The 18,995-nt window shown below is 41.9% G+C and overlaps 1 protein-coding gene across 4 annotated transcripts in view; it reads left to right on the top strand.

The window, feature by feature from the left end:
* The window catches only part of LOC126536989 (PHD finger protein 12), a 199,353-nt gene that overhangs the window by 15,915 nt on the left and 164,443 nt on the right, over positions 1-18,995 (top strand). For all 4 annotated transcript variants that reach the window (XM_055073153.2, XM_055073156.2, XM_050184074.3 and 1 more), the window contains one exon: positions 17,366-17,498. In XM_055073153.2, coding sequence (XP_054929128.1) covers positions 17,366-17,498 — 133 coding nt within the window. The remainder of the gene's footprint in view (positions 1-17,365; positions 17,499-18,995) is intronic.

Here is an 18,995-nt window from a genome sequence, read left to right as displayed (position 1 = left end):
TTGCTGGGATGGATGTAAGAAATTGTTAGCGTCTAAGAAGTCCATAATGTGAGAGTATAGGACATTTTTATTTATTCAATACTGTCAATCCCGTCAGGGATCGTAACAGAAAGGGCATTCAAAAAAGTACACTGACATACAAACATGACAATAATAACGGTTTGGAAATACACATTAATACACAGAATAAACTTATACATCAGTAGCAGTAAAAAATATACAATCAGGTTCACGCTGCAAGATTTGGGTTGGACAGATAAATGTGTTAAAATGCAAAACAAAGGTAGTAACCAAGTGATACTGACAGTAAACAAAATAATTACTGAGATGTAAGTAGATCGTTTTCAACAAGCGTGATAAAAGCAGTTAGTGATGAACTATTAACAGAGCCCACGTTCAAAGCGTTCCAATCGCGTATAGTCTGTGGAAAGAATGAGTACCTGAAAGTGTCAGTGCGGAATGAATACTCGTTTAGTGTGTGGGGGGGGTTATGACGTGTTTTCCTCGTTTGAGATTTCGTTATGTATCGTGAGGTATCCAGATTTAATTGATTATTTATGAGTTGGTAAATGGTTTTAAGGCGCGCTAGTTTTGCTCTGTTTTGGAGGGTTAGCATCCCGGCTTGTTTGAGTAGTTCTGTCGGTGAGTCTGCTAGCCTATGTTTGTTAAAAATGTATCTGAGCGCCTTTCTCTGAACGCCTTCAAGTTTTTTGATCAGCTTGTTAGTGAAAGGAAACCAAACTATGTTTGCATACTCTAGTACCGGTCTGACAAATGTTTTATATGCTAGTAACTTTATATCAGATGGTGCTAGTCTGAGGCGTCTATTAATGAAAAATAACTGTTTTAGTGCGGTTGCCGTGACTTTGTTAACGTGAGCATCCCATCTGAGGTCAGAGGTTAGTAATATGCCTAAGTATTTGTATTCACAGAGAGAAACGAGAGGGATGCTGTTTAGTGTGTACTGAAAGAGTGATCTATGTTTTTTCCTAGGTACAGATAATACAACAGATTTATTAACGCTAATATTCATCTGCCAATCTTCACGCCATTTGGTTACTGATGCTATGGCGTTATTTAAAGCTATATCGTCGGCGACAGAGTTAATTTCCTGATATAGCACGCAGTCATCGGCAAAAAGTCTGATGTTGTTAAAGATGTTAGCAGGAAGGTCGTTTATAAAAATTAAGAATAACACTGGGGCTAAGACGCTTCCTTGTGGTACACCTGATGTGACATCAGCTGTTACGGATTTCTCATTGTTAATTTCGACAAACTGAGTACGGTTAGTGAGGTAATCAGTAATCCAGTCTAAAATTGGGCCAGTTCCTAAAGTTAGTTCAAGCTTCCTAATAAGTTTTGGGTGTGACACACGGTCGAAGGCTTTCGAAAAGTCTAGGAAAATAAGGTCAATTTGTTTTTGGTGATCAATAGAGGTGGTTACGTCATGCACGAGTTCAATTAGTTGAGTAACGGTAGAAAGTACCTTTCGAAAGCCATGCTGGAAAGGCGTTAGAATTTGGTTATCTTCTAGATAGGTTGTTATGTGCTTTAAGATGATGTGTTCAAGTAGCTTGCATATTGTGCTGGTTAGTGAGATTGGTCTGAAGTTTGAAGGATCTGATTTGCTTCCTGATTTATGTATTGGTGTTATTTTCGCTGTTTTCCATTCTTTAGGAAGGGTGCAGGATGACAGGGATTTGTTAAAGAGTATTACTAAAAACTTCGCAATCCACTCGGCATATCTGCGCAGGAATGTGTTAGAAATGTTATCAGGCCCCGATCCTTTTTTAGTGTCTAAATTTAGTAGTAGGTTTAAGACTCCAGTTTCAGTCACAGTAAAGGGCCCTAGTTGCTTGCCGGTGCAGGGGCTATTGCGGGGTGCATTTCCATCGTCTGTAGTAAAAATGGAACAAAAGTAGTTATTCAGTGTGGTTGCAGTATTTCGATTTTCCTCCGAGGACGGGTGACTGTCATTATGTAGTTTAGGATTTAAGTAACGCCAGAACTTCTGGGGAGAATCTTTTAGGAAATTTGTTAGCGCATTTGAAAAATAGAATGCTTTAGCTATTTTGATTTTAGATTTTAAATCGTTAGTGGCTAATGCTAATTTTTCAGCTGTTCGTTCTGATGGGTGGCGTCGTTGCGTTTTTTTCAGTCGCCGGACCTTCCGTTTGGCATGAATTACAGTTCGAGTAATCCAAGGATTATTTTTTCGCGTTATTTTATTCTTAGTAGGAACGAAATTAGTAATACAATATGATAGAATATTTTTAAACCTATGCCATAGAATTTCCATATCGGTATTAGTGTCATCTGAGAGTTGATGGAACAATGATAGCTCTTCAGATAATGTGTCAAGTATGCTAGTGTCATCAGCTCGGCTGTAGTCAGGAAATGTTATTGTTCGGGATGAGGGTGTAGTGTAATGAAACGGGACGGAACACATTATTAGTTTGTGGTCAGACAGACCTTCAAGTACTTCTACATTCGCGTCATAATAAGGGAAATGATTGCTCAAAAACACTAAATCCAATATGTTAGAGCTAGTTCCTTGTACACGGGTAGGTTCTGTTACGATCTGCGTGAGGTTGAAGGAAAGCATCATATCGAAAACAACTTCCGCGCAAGGTGAATGATGTTGCAGTGTACTCCAGTCGATATCAGGAAGATTGAAGTCCCCTAGAAGTATTAGTCTGGTGCTCTTAACATGACGTTGTATATAAGTACATAATAATTGAAATATGTCTGAATCAGAACAAGGGCTGATATAAACCCATCCAACTATGATATCGCCACTAGAAAAACAGAGTTTGCAAAAAATCGCTTCCACCCCTTCAACTTCAGGCATTGTAAGGAAAGGGACTTTATCTTTTATTAACAAAGCCACGCCTCTACCACGTGTCGGTCTGTCCTTACGAATTATAGCGTAGTTTGGGGGAGTTATTTCAAAATTGTTAATGTCTTTTGTTAGCCAGGTTTCCGTAATGGCTAGGAAGTCCGGCTCGAAACCCACTAGTAATGATTCAAGGTGACCGAGCTTGTTGACAATGCTACGCGCATTTATGTTCATGAACGTTATTTGGGACGTTGCTGGCGGCGTGGGCGATGGGTTCGTGCTTCTGTGTCCTGGTTTTTTGTTTGGTTTGAAGCACTTGCAACAAGGCACACGTCTTTTTTTACATCGTCCCAAAAATATAGCTCCCCGTTTATCTTTAGTTTGTCGTAAACCAGAGAGACTTTATCGCCGGAATTTTTTTTGGTTTGCCGTATTTCCACAAGTTTCTTCTAATGTCGCGAATGCGGGGTTTTGAAAAATCTTCACTGATGGCAAACGCAGTTCCCTTTAGTTTGTGACTAGTTCGCAAAATTTTTGCTTTGTCCCTGAAATCTAGAAGCTTCAGTATTATTGGCCTTGTTTTGTTTTCTTCCGGCCTACCTAACCTGTGAATCCGTTCGATCGCGACTTCATCCAATTTCAAGGAATCTTTGACAACCTTTTTATTCACAGAGCGCTGCAGGGACTCGTTATTTTCATCTTCTTCTGACATGCCATAGACTATGAGATTCGACCTTCTGGAGCGATTCTCGAGGTCGTCTAGCCTTAGTTCCAAGGATGACACCACCTGCTGTAAATTGGTTACCTGTTCCGTACATGAGGAAAGCTTGTCTTCTAGGAAACTTAAGTGCTCTAATTTGTTGTCGATTGCTGTTAGTCGTTCTTCTTTTATTTCTTTTATATCCTCTGCAATCTGTTTCAGCTGTCGTGAAAGTTCCGCCATATCGGGTCCAGGGTTAGTTTCAACATCGCCGGCAAGCAATAGTAACTTTGTTATGTACACTACGTCAGACATTGTATCGAGAAGTACCGCAGGGCACGGCAGCACGACAAGACAACGCTTGCTAGAACGAAAGCATTTTCCAAAACGCCTTCTTACCTGCACGAGGAAGACAAGCGGATTATTCATCTGTACGCAAGCCCAGCTGCCGTGTCCTTTGGGTTGCGATGCCTCGTTGACAGCTTTTATAGTCCAGGTGGCCCGCAGCACCGCTTGACACGACTGGTAGACTGCACTGTTGCTGCCGCTAGGAGTTGACGATGGTACTTCACGGAAACCATCCGAAGATAGTAGTATCGTAGGCGCCGAACAACTGTCATTCTGGCGCAGAAGCAAATGGGCGGCTTGGAAGTGTTGACACGGTTGTTGGTTTCCCGCCGGTATCACCAGCAGGCTGGCGATGAACTGCACGAGGAAGACAAGCAGATTATTCATCTGTACGCAAGCCCAGCTGCCGTGCCCTTTTGCCCTCCTGCATCATGTTCCATGATGCAGGAGAAGAATATTTGATGCTTTATCGAACGCTTTTTTGAAATGCAGAAAGAGAGCGTCAGTGGGGATGTTGCGATCGAGATGAGAATGCATATCGTGTAGGAACAGAGCAAGTTGATTGTTGCGAGAATGAGTGTCGCGAAATCCGTGCTGGTTAGGATGAAAGAAATTGACAGATGACAGGAAAGTGGGAATGTATAACGTGTTCCATCAGTTTCAAACAAACACTAATGATGGAAATTGGATGGTAGGTGCTAGGATTTGTATGGTCGCCTTTTTTAAAGATGGAAGTTATTTTACCAATTTTCCAATCAGTGGGGACTGATCCAGTTGTGAGAGACTGTTGAAATATTGGCGTTAGAAAAAGATTGCTGATGTGCTTAGTGCTTTTTAATACCTTGGAGTTAATGCCGTCAGTACCACACAAGGACAAGTTTTTTGAGGAATCGATTTTAATAATTTATTTCACCTTGAAAGTAATGTTTGCCATAGAGGGATAAGTAGAAGGTGGTAATACGGGAAGAATTTCAGGGTAGTCATTAGTAAAAGCACGACAGAATGTAGTGTTTAAAGCGTCAGCGACCTCGCTTCTGGGGGACTGGGGAGCCAGAACTGTTGGGCTACTGGGAATTAATACATTGCCAGAAATGTTTTGAGTTATCGTGCAACATAGAGGGTAGTGTAGTTGAAAAAAAGCCATGTTTGGCCTCTGCGACCTGCTTGTCATATTGTTTGACTGCTAGGTAACATTTCTCCCACTTAAGTTCAGATTGAGAAAAGTTTGCAGAACGGAAGAGACATTCTTTCTTGTTGTTTAGTCATTTTAGTGTGCTGTTAAACCATGGGGATTGTTTCCGTTCATCAATTATTATGGTAGGAACATGCAATTTAACCAGATACAAGAATTCAGATTTAAACTAGTTATACTGCGTATAACTAAGGTAACTAAGGTATAACAAAGGTAGAAGTGAGCTGTGAATCTATCAGAAAAGGTTGTGAAATCTTGGGTCATGCTGTCATAATCGCCTCTGTCATAAAGTGTGAGTGTTTTTTAAGTTTTTGTTTGATTGGTTATATGGCATGAAAAAGAAACGTGCAGTATCTTATGGTTACTGAGGCCATTCAGATACGAGATAGGGGAAACGTTTTCAGAGTGTGAAGTTAGCACCAAATCCAAGATAGTAGAAGAATGGTCTGTACTGTGAGTGGGATGACTGACAACTTGGGTTAATCCAAATGTGAGACACGTGCTGGCGAGCTTGCTAGGCATGTTATTTTTTTATACCGAGGAAGCTAGATTAGACCAATCAATTGATGGGAAGTTAAAATCGCCTAAAAGTAGTACAGGTGTGTTAGGATACGAGGTAGTTATCTTGCACAAGGTGTCGTGGAAAGGCAGCAAAAATTAAGAGTCAGCAGAAAGAGGGCGATAAGAAATGATGAGAAGGATTTGCGGGAAGGATGCGGTACAGTAAAGCCAAAGTAGTTCAAGAGGTGAGGACATGGTAACCGGGATGCAACGTAGATGATGACTCGTGGTGATAAGGACGTCACCACCACGAGTATTGTCGGCTCGGTCTTTGCGAAATATGTCGAGGCCGGGAAGGAGCGGCAGGATCTCAGAATCTAGAATGGACGAAATAAGCCATGTTTCTGTTAGGCAGACAACATTATTTGAAGATGAGCTCATGAGGCCACATAACAAATCATACTTTGGAATGACACAGCAGATATTAGTGAACAAAAAAGCAATACGAGAAGGACTAGGAGAGGTGGAATGAGGCTTCGACTTTGGTATTTGCTAAGCTTTGCGTTCAACTACCGTATCTGCTTGCTGGTCGGAAATGTAGGTTTTGTTGCCAGAAACGAGTTTGTCGAAATGTAATTTGAACGGGATATTGTTTGTCTTGCCAAATTCAATGAGGTGCTTACGAGCTAGGCGAACCGTGGGGGAAAAATCTTCGGAAATGCTGAAAGTTCTTCCTCTGAATTTGTTAGCTAGTGAAAAGATGTGGTCTTTATCTTTGAAGTGAGCAAATTTAACAATTACTGGTCTGGACCAGGCATGGCGATAAGTTTCGAGCCTATGAGTGCATTCAATTTCACGTGGTTGAATACTAGACTGAAAGTGCTGGATGCAGTGGTCAATGATTACTTTTTCGGACTCTCGCCAGGTTTCATTCGGACAATCTTCCAGCCCATAAAAAACAAGGTTACAACGACAAGATCGGTTGTCAGTGGCGACAGCGCCGGCAGTCAGAACAGACACGCAGTAGTTGTCAAACGTAGTATGTCAATTTCAGCCTTGGTAGCCGCGAGTGCACTCAGTTTTTATTTTGGCCAATCTTGAGTTAAATTCATGAAATTGTGTTTCGTGGTCTGACAAGGTTACTTGAATTGACTTAAGTTGGTCTACAATAGCTGACTGTCCGGACTGAAGCTGTCGTAAAGTGGCAAGTAGTTCAGAGTTTGCCGCGTCAGCAGCATGAATGGGGCCGGGGTTCGGTTCAACGTCACCGGACATTAGCAACAAGTCGAACAGAATGCAAGAACAGTCATAAACAGCGGTGCAAATTGAATGTGGGCTTGGCAGCACGAGCAACATTCTAAATCTAGTTCGCTTAGCAAAAAGGGAGCAACTTTGAAACATTTATGCCTATTGGTTGCAATGTCTTGAACTTATGGACAAGGTGTGATTCTCTGTATTTTCTTTCTCGTTCAGAACGAAAATTTGACTGTAAGATGAAATGAAATGAAAAGTTTATTTCCATCTTGTAAGATACAGATGGGGGGGTGGAGGAAAAAGAGCTGTCCATTGAACAGCTTGACAAGTCCCCCATCCCTCATTTGGGCAGAGGCAGCATCACATTCTTTCATTCAAATATACACATGTATGCCGTACATACATAATATTGCACGTCATATACATTACTCAAGAAGTCACGAAGATGATCAAGGAAAAATAGACATATAATGGTCATAGAAGTGTTACAAATCAATCACATACATCAGCCGGAGCTCATTGAGAGACGAAGAGAAGAGATTGAAACCAACCGAATTGTAATAGTTTAGGAGTGTGGGTAATGCATACCTCAGACACTGTTTCCCATAGTTTGACCGTGGTGTCGGTACTGCCCAGTCTTCGAAGTGTCTTGTGCTATGATGTGGTGGTCTTGTTTGTAATTGGGCGAGTTTATGCAGATTAAAAATATTCTTATAGACTTCTGCCTTATAGACACGACTTAATCGATATTTGTACAGATTATACGCTGGAATTACACCGGTGTTTATGAAGAAAGTTATTGTCGATGCAGTGTAGGGAGCATTATATGTATGTCGGAGATATTTTTTCTGTACTAAGTGAATATGTTCTAGATTGTTGGATGTCGTGTTTCCCCACACTAACTGACAATAGTTCAAGTGTGAATAAAAAGGGGAATTATATAGCAAGAGTTTGATGCACGTAGGAAGAATGTACCTTAATCGGCCTATTACACCTGTTATTTGGCTCAATGTGTTACAACATTTTTGACATGATTATCCCAAGACATGTTCGTGGAAAAGACGACACCCAGACATTTGAAATTCTCGACTATTTCAATACTGCGCGAGTTTAATTTAACATCTTGATGCAGAGGTATATGTTTGTTTTTTGGCTTAAATATAACTGCTTTCGTTTTGCTCTCATTTACCTTCATTAGATTAAGTTTCGACCATTCCTCTAAGGATTTCATTGTACTGTTACATTGTTTAATGAGAGTATGGATGTCATTACCTGCGAAAAAAATACTGGTGTCATCTGCATAGATAATAAATCTTGCCTGAGGGTTTATGTTGACGATATCGTTAATATAAATATTAAAAAGTATAGGGCCTAAAATACTTCTCTGGGGCACTCCGCTATGGACAGTCCTGGCTTTTGAAGTAAAAGTATCTATTTTAACAACTTGGGCTCTGTTGGAAAGGTAGGATTTTATAAGAGATAGTGACTGTCCTCGTATCCCATAATTCTGTAATTTCTCCAGCAAAATATTATAGTCAACTAAATCAAATGCTTTTGAAAAGTCTCCGAAAATACCAACAACTATTGCTCTGTTCTCGAACTCTGTTAGTATATATTCTTTCTGTTCTAGTAATGCTAACTCGACTGATTTGTTCTTACGGAAACCGTATTGATGAATGAAGATGTAGAGTTTAAGTTCATCAAAGTTATCACCTGGTTGGTTGAAATGCTCTGCAATGACTTTGGGAAGCTTTTTATTTCAGCAGTATAGCTGTGTCCACGCGATGTCCGTTTAGTCTGAAATTCATTGATTGTCCCGTTACGCCAATATATTGTTTCTTACAGAATGAACATTCAAGCATATAAATCACATCCGACCTTGTACAAGTGAAGCTAGATTTGACTTCATGTGTATAACTACCGTATTTACTTAGATAACGATCACACTCACGTAATGATTGCACCCCTGAATTTTGTCATGGAAATTTGATTTTTTTTTCTTTCCTGTGTAATGATCGCACCCCGAACTTGCCGCAGCGATATGTCGTTTGCCAAGTCTAGCCAATGATGATCGCGCTTACCATCTGTCAAATGCTGTCGAATGCTACGCGAACGACTCTTCAAGACATACCAAGCAGTCTGCACGCACGAAACATACTTAAGCAGATGCCCCATTTTATTCCTTTCATCACCTTCCACACTTCCATAAAAAAAAATTGCTACAACCAAACTTGCCTTGGCGTCATTATTTGTAGGCTTCATAATGGTTGTGGTCAACAAAAACAACAACAAAGGTGCCTTTCGATTCTTCTCGTCTGTCACTATTCTCGACTTGCCGATATTAACAATATTATTCATTGCTGATACGGAAGAAACTGTTTCAATGCGCGTAATGTACTCACGAAAAGAAAAAAATTGCGTTCGGCGCGTTCGGCTTGCTCCGCCGGCCACCATTCTTGTTTTGGTGTTCCCGCACTTTAGCAGTGGCGGCCACCTGTTTTTTGACCTGTTGTCATCCCGCAGCAAATGTGGGATGAAAAAAGAAATTCATTTCGCGGGAAATTTAACCCACGTAGTGATCGCACCCCTGAATTTGCAGCAATTGTTTTGACAAAAGAAGTCCTATCATTATGCAAGTAGATACGGTATTTGCGGTGCTTCTAATTTTAATGTTGCTTGACGGTGCTTGCAGGTTTTGCACCTGGGCCGACAACATGCTTTTATTACGTGGGAATGCTGTTGGCTGACTTTTGTGTGCACTAACATGTCTTTAAAGTTCCTGTTGCAGCGATAGGTACATCCGGGAACGCTTTCTTCAGACGCTCGTTACCTGATAATATTGGGTGGTATTTTCGTGGGATGTTGTTTATGTTTGTGAGTGCATTAGAATATTTTGTTATAGAGAGTAAGACAGTAAGACATAGACAAATATGTTCGGTCATGTCACTTGTGCCAGATCAATAAGGCAAAGTACCGGCCACGGCTGGACGAGCTCGTATTACCCCGTCACTCAGACGCACCTTTCGAAGTAGTGCATGTGGACTTTGCAGAGTTGAAAAAGAAGAGCGAAGGTGTGCACCAAACACAGTCATTTCTAGTGGCAATCGACCAATGCACAAGAATGGTAGCTGCACGCCCTGGAAAAGAAGATACAAATAGTGTTATTGCGCTTCTTGATCGAGCAATGTTTTCGAATTTGAAAGTCGTAGTCTCTGACAATGGACGCGCATTCATGAGCAAGAAGTTTCAGCAGTGGGCAGATAGTCGCAGGGTTGTGCTGCGGTGCTGCTCTCCGTATCACCCCCAAGCCAATAGATTGGCGGAGAGAGTTATCTGTGATATAAAGCAGTTTATGTCCATGTACCCAAATTTTCGGGGTGGATGGATGTGCTGCCTAGAAGCAGCCGTTGCCCACCATAACTGGACAAATACCACAAGCCTTGGATATAGCCCCCATTTTGCCATGTATGGTGAAGTGCCAAAACTGTCCGCCGACCAGGAGCTCGGAATTTCCGACAAACTTCAATCAATCAATCAATCAACCAATCAATCAATCAATCAATCAATCAATAAATCAGTTTATTTCCTTAAAAAAGGAGGAGTACAGGACTAAAAGCTTGGACAGCTTGACAAGGTCCCGACCCCTTGTAAGTTGGCATAACAGCAAGATGACAGCCAGTCATACACAAGAAATGAAAAAAAGCATCACAAAGCGACGGGTAATACAGAGTGAAACAAGGCGGCAAGAAATAATGAACACACATAGACAACAGCGGGGAACAAAATTAGGAGAATAAGAAGGCATAGCCTAGTCTTGCAAATAAATAAGTTCACAAAAACATTTAATGCGAGAGTTTCGGTTTCCGGAGGGATCAAAATTTTGTCAGTCTAATAAGTTTAACTGCGAAGGTAATGTATAAGATAAAGATTGCTTATCATAGGAGGTTCTCGGGGTGGGTATGAACCACATTTCTTTATGTCGGGTCTGACGAATATTTGTATTCTCTCGAAGTTTTGCAAGATGAATTGTATCATCAATGCCAAATTTTACAAAACCTTTGTAGCACAACATCAACCTATAATTGTAAAAGCAAAGCACAGGAAGAATTTCATATTTAAAAAAAGTGGTTCCGTGGAGTGCGTACAATGGACGTCAGCTATGTAACGCGCAACTCTTTTTTGTAGCAAATGTAGTTTGTGCAAGTTTGTCACACCAGTTGTGCCCCACACCATGATGCAGTACTGCATGACAGATACCACCAGAGCATTGTATAGCATTATGTTTACCTTGGTCGGGAGTAAGCGATGCAGACGAGCAATAACACCAATGGCAGATGACAATTTTGATTGGAGATGATCAACATGCTCATTCCAGGTAAGGTGCTTTGTAAAACGCACCCCAAGGATATTAACGGAATCCACTATCTCTAACTGCTCACTGCCCAGACGCAAATTCATATTAGTTTTCAACAACTTTCCTCTAGGCGCGTACAAGATTACTTTTGTTTTCTTAGAGTTGTTTTTCAAGCAGTTTATCGCGGACCAGTGTTCTAAGTCAGACAGCGTCTTATTAGCCTTTATTTCTATATCTGTTTCCACGTTGCCTGTAATAAAAACGGTTGTGTCATCGGCATACGAAACGAATGTAGCGTTATCTGTACAGCGTACAATGTCGTTTATATAAATCAAAAATAAAAGTGGGCCCAAAATGCTTCCTTGCGGCACACCAGTGATAACTGGCTTCCTTGAAGATATTGTGTTACTGGCATCTACGAACTGCAATCTGTGGGACAGATAAGATGTCATAAGCGAGGGTTCAGCTATCTTCAGCTAACTGAACTAATCAAAACCACCGAGGAGCGGAGCAGGTATCGCGAAGCGATGAAACGCCAGTTCGACAAGAGGCATCGGGGACATATGCCTGATATCAAGTTAAACGACTTCGTTCTTGTCCAAAAGGGACTACCAGGAACCGACGTAAAAATCCTTGGTCTGTTCCAGGTGGTGAAAACATGTGTGCAGCAAGGCGTACTCAAGACTGTTGGGTATATGAACAGTGGACAATTAGAGGTTGCAGCTGTAAGCAACGTCCTTCCATATCACCCCAGGAGGGGTGAGGCTTAAACGAGGGGTATTGTAAGGGAGAAGAAGAGGAAAGGTGGGGGGGGGGAGAGGAAGAAGTGAGAATAAACAAGGATGGCTACCTTGTCATATTGACGTATCTCAGTTTTATTACATTAGACACATATTTTTTTTTCCTACAATTAACTTAAGGCCCTCAGTCCCCAGTAGCTGCGGAGCACCTGACCAAGGGGGCGGTCAGACCTGTAACGCAGCAGAGGGTGCTAAGAATCTCTGGACACGGACAGGCCGCCAATGGAAACTGACCTTGTCAACCTCCAACAGCCGAACACTGTCAAGTGAAGCTAGATTATCAGGACTCTATGAGGAACTATCAGGTATTATTTGGGATATCATTGGCCTTAGCAAAATTAGAAGAACTGATGAGGCTTATACAGTGCTGACAAACGGCCATGTCCTCTGCTATAGAGGTCTCCCAGATAAAAAGCAATATGGGGTAGGATTCCTAATCCACAAGGACATAGCGGGCAGCGTTGACGAATTCTACAGCATTAATGAGGGGGTAGCAGTAGTCGTAATCAAACTTAATAAGAGGTATACGTTAAAGCTAGTACAAGCCTATGCTCCTACATGCAGTCACAATGGTGGTGAAGTAGATCAGTTTTATGAAGAGGTTTAATTAGCGATGAGAAAAGTGCAAACTCAGGAAACTGTAGTAATGGGTGATTTCAATGCAAAAGTGGGGGAAAAGCAGGCTGGTGAACAAGCAGTTGGCAACTATGGTGTCCATTCTAGCAACGCTAGAGGAGAGTTGCTGGCGGAATTCGCAGAAAGGAATAAGCTGAGAATAATGAACACGTTTTTCAGGAAGCGTAGCAACAGAAAGTGGACATGGAAAAGCCCTAATGGTGAAACAAGAAATGAAATTGATTTCATACTTTCTGCCGATCCCAGCAAAGTGCAGGATGTAGAAGTGTTAGGTAGGGTAAAGTGCAGTGATCATAGGTTAGTTAGGGTAAGGATTCACCTCAATTTGAAGAGAGAAAGAGCAAAATTGGTCAAGAAGAAACAGGGTCAATGTAGAGGCAGTAAGGGTAAAATCAGACGAATGCAGGCTGGTACTTGCAAATAAATATGCAGCCTTAGAACAGACAGATGAAGATGACATAGAGCTAATGAATGAAACCGTAACTAGGTTGGCTTCAGAGACAGCAATTGAAGTGAGAGGCAAGGCACCAAGGCAACCAGTAGGCAAGCTGTCCTAAGTAACAAAGAACCTAATAGAGAAACAACAAAGAATGCAAGTGCCTAATTCAAGAGATAATATAGAATTAGCGGAACTGTCAAAACTGATAACAAAGTGAAAATAAGTGATATTCAAAATTATAACGTGAGAAAGACTGAAGAAGCTGTAAAAATGGACGCAGCCTGAAATCAGTGAGAAAGAAACTTGGCATAGGACAAACCAAGATGTATGTGCTGAAAGATAAAGAGGGTAATATCATCAGCTATCTCAAAAATTTAGTAAAAGCAGCGGAAGAATTCTATGCTGACCTGTACAGTACCCAGAGAACTCAGGATAACTCCATTCGAAACAATAATGAACAGGATACAGAAACTCCTCCTATATCTAGCGATGAGGTCAGAAGGGCCTTGCAAGACATGAAATGGGAAGAGTGGCAAGAGAAGATTGAATAACAGTCAACTTAATCAAAGATGGAGGAGACATAATATTTACTTGGAAAACTGGCGGCTCTCTATGCAAAGTGTCTATCGACTGGAAGGGTCCCAGAAAACTGGAGGAATGCAAACGTTATACTAATCCACAGAAAGGGAGACGTTAAAAAATTGAAAAATTATAGGCCCACTAGCTTACTCCCAGTATTACATAAAATATTCACCAAGATAATCTCCAATAGAAACAGGGCAACACTGGACTTCAGTCACCCAAGGGAACAGGCAGGTTTCAGGAAGGGATGCTCTACAATGGATCACATCCATGTGATCAATCGGGTAATCGAGAAATCCGCAGAGTACAATCAGCCTCTCTATGTGGCTTTCATAGATTACGAAAAGGCATTTGACTTAGTAGAGATACCAGCAGTCATACAGGCATTATGTAATCAAGGAGTACAGACCACTTACGTATCTTGGAAAATATCTACAGAGATTCCACAGCTACCTTAATTCTACACAAGAAAAGTAGGAAGATGCCTATAAAGAAAGGGGTCAGACAAGGAGACTCAATCGCTCCAATGCTATGCACTGCGTGCTTGGAGCAAGTATTCAAGCTATTAAACTGGTAAGGCTTAGGAGAAAGGATCGACGGCGAATACCTTAGCAACCTTCGGTTTGCCACTGTCATTGTTCTATGCAGCAACACTGCAGATGAGTTACAACAAATGATTGAGGACCTTAGCAGAGAGAGTGCCTATAAATTCAGGTCCAGACTTGAATTTATGCATAAAGCTGATCTCTAAGGAAGTTCTAGAGTCAGTACGGCATCGCCGGACAAGCACAAATTTTTCCCTCGCTCAGCACCAAATCCTTAAAGAACTCGCGAAAAGGAATGATGTTGTAATAAAACCAGCAGACAAAGGCAGCAGTATCGTAATCTGGCCTATAGAAAAGTACAAAAATTAGGCCTCCAAACAACTGAGCAACCACACCCATTACAGAAAACTCAACTCTAACCCAATTTCAGACTACAGAAATGCTGTGGAAAACACAATAGCGGAGTTCCTGTCCAGGGAACTAATCATGCAAGCTGCTTTTATCTTCTTCCTAAAACAAGTAAAGTTCCTGTCGAAGAAATATTTACAGCAGAAACCTTAAGTCTGCCTGTTGTGTCTAATAACAACACACCTACTGAGTCACTATCTAAATTCTTAAATCACCACCTGTAAAACATCCCTACCGCCCTCCCATCTTTTGTTCAAGACATGCTGCACTTCCTTTCAAATTATCGACGGCATCAACGCCAACCAAATCCTTTCCGGCCGCGCTATTCTAGTCACTTTGGATGTTTCTGCCCTTTACACCAACATTCCCCTGAGTGAAGGAATTGAAGCCCTTTCTAAATCCCTTGCAATCGATCCCCAAGCGCACGTTCCTGAAATTTACCTGTCGCTGCTTAGGTTACTTTTCGCGCTCAACTATTTCGAATTCGATTCTATTCACTACCTGCAAACTTTCGGCACTAGCATGGGAACAGCATTCGCTCCCACGTATGTGAACATTTTCGTGGGAAAGTTTGAAGCAGACCTGTTAAACCATACCCTTTAAATCATTACAATGAGGACATATTTATAATATGGGAACAGAACACATGCGTGGTAACCGACTTGATTACCCATTTAAATCGATTTCACCCTAGTATAAGTTTACTGCTCACCACTCTTCTAGTCAGATCAACTTCCTCGACATGACGGTCTACATAGAAAACTGAAAGCTGAGAACGACACTTTACCGGAAGTCTAAGGATAGCCAGCAATGTTTAGACTACAACTGTCATCAGCCGCGACACTGCAAGCAAGGAATTTTTGTCGAACAAGCAAAACGAATAAGAAGAATATGCAGCGAAGACCACGATTATATCCACCACCTTAAAACAATGCTAGCAGAAAGAAACTATCCACAAGTTGTTCTCGATAGAGCTTATGATGTTGCGTCAAGATTGGAGAGACGGTCGGAATTAGCAAAGAAGCTGCCTACACGAGAATATGACAGACTGCCAGCCTTTATAACAAAATATTCTAATGTACTCCCAAATAGAAACATCTAACGAAAATACCATCCAATATTATCAGGTAACGAGCGTCTAAGAAAAGCGTTCCCGGATGTACCAAGGGTTGCCTATCGCTGCAACAGGAACATTAAAGACATGTTAGTGCACGCAAAAGTCATCCAACATCACTCCCCCGTAATAAAAACATGTTGTGGCCCCCAGGTGCGAAACATGCAAGCACCTTCAAAGGGACATTAAAATTAAAAGCACTGCAAATAGTAATCCACCTGTTCGTAGCAATTGATACGAACTGGTGGATGTCTGATTTTCCCTTTATTCATCCCTTTATGCAAATAGTTATACACACGAAGTCGAATCATTCATTTTTCTCAAATGAGTTTAATTTCTGGTGTAGTTTGATGGAGGTGCCTTCGGAGGAAGAAAAGTCTTTTAAAAGCTTTAGATGTTATGGCTTTAATACGAGAGTGCCACCTGAGATTGTCTGATATTACTAGGCCAAGATATTTATATTCTTTAACTGTTGTCAGTGGAGTGCTGCCAACTGTGTAAGGGTATATAGAGACATTCTGCTTTCTAGTAATGTGCATGACGGCTGATCTGCTTACATTAAGACTCAACCTGCAAAATGGAGGTCTCCACCTTGTGGGTTTCCGCAGAACTATCAGATCAAACTCTTACCTTTGCTTTGAGTTGTTGAAAAATTCGACTTCGCCTTACCATCTGCTAGCCGCCTTAACTCAGATGGTAGACCCGCCGTGGTTGCTCAGTGGCTATGGTGTTGGGCTGCTGAGCACGAGGTCGCGGGATCGAATCCCGGCCACGGCGGCCGCATTTCGATGGGGGCGAAATGCGAAAACACCCGTGTACTTAGATTTAGGTGCACGTTAAAGAACCCCAGGTGGTCGAAATTTCTGGAGTCCTCCACTACGGCGTGCCTCATAATCAGAAAATGGTTTTGGCACGTAAAACCCCATAATTTAACTCAGATGGTAGGGCGGTTGCCCCGAAAAGGCGGTGGTCGTGGCTTCGAGTCCCGGACCAGGACGAATTTTTTTTCAACTGCGAGGCCTTTCTTTCGAGGAACCCGTGTGGATTTCCTTTGTAGCAATTGCTACGATTGGGTTGATGTCTCATTTTTCCCTTAATTACTTCTCTCCACCTTGCGGGTTTCCACAGAACTATTGCATCAAGCTCTTGTCTTTGCTTCGAGTTGTTGACAAATTCAACTTCGCCTTGCCATGTGCTAGCCACCTGGTTAGCTCAGATGGTAGAGCGGCTGCCCCAGAAAGGCGGTGGTCCCGGGTTTGAGTCCCAGACCAGGATGAATTTTTCTTCAACTGTGAGGCCTCTCTTTCAAGGAACCCGTATGGATTTCCTTTGTAGCAATTGCTACGATTGGGTGAATGCCTCATTTTTCCCTTAAGATTGGTAAGTTCTCTCTGCTTTGTTGGCAATCTTAGGAATGTGTTAGAGAAGTGTGGAGTTTTCTTGGAGTAATTTCTTACTTATTTTATTCAAATTATCAAACTGCTTTGCAATCTCCCTTTGAGATATCCAGGATCCAGGCTTGTCATAATTGCTTCTGTGGGTGGGTTCACTCGGTGTAGAGAGATAAGTGGTGGACATAATATAATGAGGCTGACCTTTCAGCCACGTGTCACAGCCCACTAGAGAGGGCAACTTAACGTGCGTTGAATGCAGGAGCTGTCGGTGGGCCCCACTAATTCAGTGCGACTACTGCCCGCTGCTGTTTCATGCCGACTGCTTGGAGTTCCCACTTGCCACCCTGCCTACTGGCCGTTGGATGTGCCCTAACCATGCAGAGAATTTCTTGGTAAGTTTGATCTCTTTTAATTGGATAACATTTAACTTGATATGCTTTGCGGTGGCTATTGATTCCTAGCAGTAGGAGCGCCTCACACAGGAGATTGCCTCTGGAGCCTGCAGTGCTGCATCATCCGGTGCCATTAAAAACCAAATACCAAACAGGATCTGGGCTTGAATTGGGAGTATCAAGTGGAGTGAGCCTGACATTATAACAGAGTACTATAGTAAGATACAACTTTAGAAAAAAGGGGAGGCCTTGCTCAGATGACCGAAGCACGATGTCCGATTGCCTCCGCGACTAAAATAATCCCGCTCAAAAAATCGTGCTTCTGAAACGCGCAATTCTCGATTTAAATAAAGACTTTTGTATTTTGATGACTGGTTTAGTAGAGCTCTCATGTGCTACAGCACATGCCGGATCGCAGCAGAAAAATAACCCCATGCCTTCCACAACGCGACCCGTTGTCTGCTCTTTAGCTTCATTGCAAGTGACAAAAGTAGAAAGAGCAGCTCTGCATGGCTTTTGCACTTGTTTACATGTACACGTCACATTTACTACTCCTGTTCCGAGCTTTAAATGAATCAGTTGCTATTGAACAAGTACTTATATAAAACAATGCATTTATCCACGACGGAAGCGGCCACCGAATCACAGACTGCTATTCGGCCCCTCCCCATGCTGGCAGCAATGCAACCCCCCCTCCTTGACCACGAATGACTCCCGCTATGTTTAGGACGATTTCCAAAGGAGGGCTGTGTTTTGACCCAGTGCCTTGCAGTTGGTTCCCTTTGTCCTATGCTCTGCTAGCATTGTTTGTACTTGATTGTACAGACATTGTACATTATACATTGTACATTGATTTGTACTAGCATTGTTGACAGCTCCACTAAAAAATGCTGACTGAAGTTGAATGTGTTTTATTGAGACAATTATTTAATTCACAAGCCATCGGCATAGCGATCAACGGCCAGGTTCAGACAATGACATTTGTGAAGTAATAAATGGTGGAAGTTGCAGAAGCTCTCAGTGGACTGCTTTGCTGGGGTCCACTCACTGAAAAATGTCTTTGCAATGACGAAAGCGTCAGACAGTAAATGACACCCCACTGCACAATGTTATTCGTGTTGAAAATTTTTACCATCATACCGTATGTTTAGCGAAACCGTATGTTTACTAAGACTGAATGCATGAAAAATGCAACAGCATAGCAAGGTGTTGTTTTGCAATATGCGGCCTTTCATGTGCAGTTCTGGCGAGCTGCCACATGCACCGATGCATAAACATGAATAGAGGTAAGAGGCAAAGTTACTGTGCAACCCACATGATGCTTTTGAGAAAATGTATCTTTAAACCTTTCTGTTTTCATAGGCGATCAAAATTTGTTTTGAGCCAGTTGGTTAATCACGTTGCAGCAACAACACAAGAAGCAAGGACAGAAAACACAGCGAGTAGGCAGATTGAGAAGACGAGGTAGACCAGTGAGAAAGGTTTTAATGAGATGGA

This window comes from Dermacentor andersoni, chromosome 3, assembly GCF_023375885.2.
Source record: "Dermacentor andersoni chromosome 3, qqDerAnde1_hic_scaffold, whole genome shotgun sequence".
Classification (NCBI taxonomy): domain Eukaryota; kingdom Metazoa; phylum Arthropoda; class Arachnida; order Ixodida; family Ixodidae; genus Dermacentor; species Dermacentor andersoni.
The sequence above is the reverse complement of the archived record's forward strand: the minus strand, read 5'-3'. Positions and strand labels throughout refer to the sequence as shown.